The 4,689-nt window shown below is 38.2% G+C and overlaps 1 protein-coding gene across 1 annotated transcript; it reads right to left on the bottom strand.

The window, feature by feature from the left end:
- Nucleotides 1–470: 470 nt before the first annotated feature.
- LOC310879397 (UDP-glucuronosyltransferase 2A3-like) lies at nt 471–2,012 on the bottom strand (the record flags this gene model as incomplete). Its single annotated transcript, XM_083794038.1, has 1 exon — nt 471–2,012. Exon 1 carries the CDS (start codon nt 1,944–1,946, stop codon nt 471–473), a length of 1,476 nt encoding a protein of 491 aa, XP_083650164.1. The 5' UTR covers nt 1,947–2,012.
- Nucleotides 2,013–4,689: the final 2,677 nt, after the last annotated feature.

The raw sequence follows: 4,689 nt of genomic DNA on the forward strand, positions 1-4,689 counted from the left end.
ATGCAGAGGCTACTGAGCCCCATTTAATGCCATTTATATATAAAAAAAGGTTTTTTTCTCTTTCTTTGGGAAATTCTTCCAGGGGCCACAAGGGGGCGGGCCGCAGATGGCCCCCGGGCAGCTAATTGGGGAACCCTCTAGCGGGAGCCCCAGGTTCAATCCCTGCTTCCACGTATATGCTACATAATCACAGCATAAAACATGATTTGATTGAAACAGCAATAGTCAACAACATAATGGTGCCATCACACCTTATATGCTGAGATGAGCAGCACTTTCTGGTAAAACAGTGGCAAACTAATCATTACGCCTTAATAATAATTATAATTGATTAAAGGGGATGCATCATGTCTTCTGACAAATATCAGAAACTTCCCATGACCACTTGCAGCTTTGATTATACTAATCATGTTCACCAGGAAGGTCATATTTAGGCCTTCAACCATATTTAAACAAAGCCTGTTCCATGTTTAGTCACTTTTAGTTTTTCTACTAGAACACACCCTGGAACATAAACATTTGACAAAGGCAGAAAATGTCAGCAGTATAACCAATAATAATACTATTAAGAACAACATGACATCTAGAGAATGGTAAGAGTACCAGGGCATTTTGTAGGAGTCTGTGCGGAGGTGAGCAGCACCTTTGTGTCTCATAACAAACTCTATCCAGAAGATGGCGCTGTCCAGCGGCTTCATTGGTGTGTCTCTGTGCAACCTGGAGAGTCTCTGCATGTTCTTCCTGTAGGAGGAAGGCTCATGGAGAACCTCCTCGATACCTTGCAGAAATATGTCTTTGTTCATAGTAAAAATGTCAATGACCTTTGCAGCACCTCGTACCTCCATTTTAAAGAGGTTATCAGGTTGATCAAAAATCAACGGGAGTCCTACTATAGGAACTCCATGGTACATGGCTTCCTGAACTCCATTCGTTCCTCCATGCGCTACAAATGCTTTGGTCTTTGCATGACCTAACAGGTCATTCTGTGGCATCCAGTCCACCAGTAAAGTGTTGTTGCCCAGAGTAGCAGGCCTATCACCAATATGCCTCCAGATTACTTTCTGAGGTAGCTGGGCAAAGGCTGCAGCTATCTCCTCTGCTAAGTCTTGGGGAAGCTCTCCAACTAGAGTCCCCAAAGACATGATGATGACTCCATGTTCCCCAGAACTCTGGACAAACTCTTCCAGGTGTTGCGGAAGAGGTTTAGAAGGTTTACACTGGAACCCTGCCATATAGATAACATTAGGCATGGTGGGGCGAGGGAACTCAAACACAAAGTCAACTCTCATCAGCCACAGGTCTGCTGCTTGAAACAGGGACAAGTAGTCTACATCTGAACCAAGGTATTTTTCTAACAGGCCTACATAATGTGGTGTAACAAAGTTTGCCATCTGTAATTGCCCAAAAGCAAAAACCAATATGTTGATTGTTCTTTCCAGAAAGGTCATTTTATCTGATAGCTCCATCATTGGAGTTGGAACATAAGAAAGTGGAGAAGGTGCAATAGAGAAATGGCCTTCACCGTGGGTGGTCCATCTCACATTGAAGACTAGTGGTAAACTAAGGTAGCGGGAAAGTATAGCGCCACTTGGATCAACAGGGTCTGCGAGAACCAGGTCATATTTTGCATCCCGTAAAGACTGCATGAGATCTTTGTTTTCAAAAATGTGTTCAAGCATTTTGCAAGTGAGCTGATGCATTTCTGAAATCTTTTCTGATACTTCCATTTCTAGCTCCAGTCTAGTCCAGGCAGACTTTCCTTGCCTCTGGATTTCCAGAAGTCTAGACACAAATGTCTTGGCAAACTCCTCATCAAATCCAGCTGCCATGTCAATCGTGATTGCAGTGTAGAACGGTGAGGTTTCTTTAATGTACCAGCTGTCATTTGCTCGCATGACTGAAAGCTGGTGGCCCCTTGCATGCAGCTCCTCAACTATGACCTTCATATTCACCCAGTGGCTGCCGTCCACAGGGAAAACGAGAACTTTACCTCCATGAGCAACAGCTGAACAGAGGAAGAGGACAGCGATCCAGGCCAGGTGGAAATACATTTCTTCGCTCTAAAATGAATGGATATCGATTTTTATTTATTTAAATAAACACTGCCCACTGGTTGGCTGTGAGGATATTGCAAGTGGGCCACAAAACAAGCAACAAAACATTTTATCTCCAAATAACTGGCAAAACACTTGATTTTAATAATAAAAACATAACATTAATTTAAAAAATGCCTAACTGTATAAAAGTATTCTTAAAGATTCCTGTAATCATTGCTATGGTGTGTTTGTACAGTAATGGGTCTTCCCGTCTCTATATTTCATATAGCTCTTATATTAAGTAAACAGTAAATACATTTTCAGGACAGGATATCAATTTCATCCAATCAGAACAAATAACTCATACAGGACAAGTACATTTGAAGTGATGAAAGAAAAACAAAAAAGTCAAAATTGGATTTTGAACAAAAATTTAACCTGATAAATGGGGCTCTCTCTCCTGATTGAAGGAAATTGGTGACACATCTGAACACTTATTTTCTGTTTACTAAAGAGCTGGAGAGACAGGAGACCACTGTTACTGAGCAATGATCGGGATATAGAACCTTTTAACAAAATAGTTTTTAACCGAAACAAATCAATTCCAGCACCTGTAGGCTAAGTAGACTGGGATATGTTTTTTTATCTGCGTGAAACTACTAAATATACCGGTAATCATGAAATAATCAATCAATAAACATGTAGGCTGTAATAGCTGCACTGTTTAAGTAACAATTCAACATTAAAACGTAGTTATAAAAAAGTGAAACACAATTGTTAAATTAAGATTAAGGTCTGTAAAACAATGCCATGCACCTCGCAGTCAAAAGACTACATTTGATTTTGTGCTGCAGATTATTTTATGCTGCATTACCATTTTTACACAAATCCGTGTTCAAATCAGTGTTAATTTTGTAGACTAAGGGCTCCATTTTAGTCACCGCTTAACCCCTTATCCCTAAACTTCTTTGCCTTTTTTTTGTACTATTTTGCAAAAAAAAATTGAATAGTTAAAATGGCCAGTCTCCAAGCTCACAACGTGTCGATGTAGATTGGCTAGTTGCTAGTAGTTCAAAATAGTGAAAAAATAAGAAGTTTAGGGATAAGGGGTTTAGCGGTGACATATAAACGTAACCTATGATGACCACATTTTTTACTAAATATATAGACAATTTTGTCAACAAATACAATCTAGACGAAATGTTAGGGAGGGACTATAGTGGAGAAGAAATCCAGTAGAACTAATAATTGTATATGCTTGTTTGTGTACACTGTGCAGGTGTACGCTGAGACATGTTGTGAGCTTGTATCTAGATTATTTTTTGTGATAGCATTATTACAACGCTATCATGGCCGGGCAAAATATATTTTTGTTGTCTACTCTAAATCAACTGTAGATTTAGTTGATTGATGATTTAGATCATATGTAGGCTATATTTAGTCAATTAATGCGTATACAATATTTCAAATGACCAAAATATGACTAAAGCTAAATGGAATTTTATTCAAAAGACTATGACTAAAACTAAATCATAATTTGCAGTCAAATGTAACGATGCTCTCCATACACTATAGGGCCCAATATGTTACCTTTGATGGATAATCCTTAGCTAGTTCTCTCTTCACCAGTCGTCATGCATGGGAAAGAAAGACATCAAAAAGTGTTTTAGGACTTCGAGTTTATAACTTGGGTTGGACCTTCATACTGTAATGGCATGTTGTTAAACTCTCAGCTGATAACAAAGCTGTCCAAAGGGGAATAAATCTAGCCTGAATATTAAAATACTCTTTGTGATTTAGCTGGAATGCAGAAAACAACAAGAAACATGTCAAACCAGTTCAGTCTGAAAACATTCCTGTATGGCTTATCATTTTACTGCTATGCACCGTTTTATTCAAATTTCATCAAATATGTGTATATCAATGACACAAATACATGTTTTATTATCAGAGTCAGTTTGAACAAGCCTTCATATTTTACTTGGCCTGATAACCTCTTGGCATTATGGCCAAGAATAGAGGGCTTTGTATGAAAATAGTACTGATAAAGGAATTCTAAGGCTATTGTGCAATAACCCCATAACATGCTCAAACCTTTGAACACAAACACTGCATGGCCAGTGGGCCTATCACACTTATACATGATCACCTGGTTTCAATTATTTGAGATAATGACCAAATGTTGCATATAATCGTCTTAATCTTTTCCATGTTGAAAATGTTTCAAATATTTTCAAAGATAGCGGAAATAACAGATCGACAAGCTGTGGCGCTTGAAGATCTGCCATTTCCGCTATATAAAAAGTGTCTTTATAAGTCCTAATTTGGCCATAGTACATTATTTATTTTCATTATCGTATTGGTCATTGTCAGTCATTTATTGGTCATATATTTGTCATTGCCCTGTGCAAATTATTAGTAATTTTATAGTAATCAAAATGATTAGGAATTCTTATTTATTATGTTCCATGTTCAATGACAAAAACACAATTAAATTGTTCATCTAAACTTTTGCTGGTTGGTATCCTTTATACCATTTGCTTATTTAACCCATTCTGACCGGGCACCCATTTTGGTGTTGGCATCATGTCATGCTTTAGCTATTGAAAAATAGCAGATCTACAAGCTCATATCGCGCCACCGAGTGGCGCGA

This window comes from Protomyctophum parallelum, assembly GCF_964188405.1.
Source record: "Protomyctophum parallelum genome assembly, chromosome: 2".
NCBI lineage: Eukaryota > Metazoa > Chordata > Actinopteri > Myctophiformes > Myctophidae > Protomyctophum > Protomyctophum parallelum.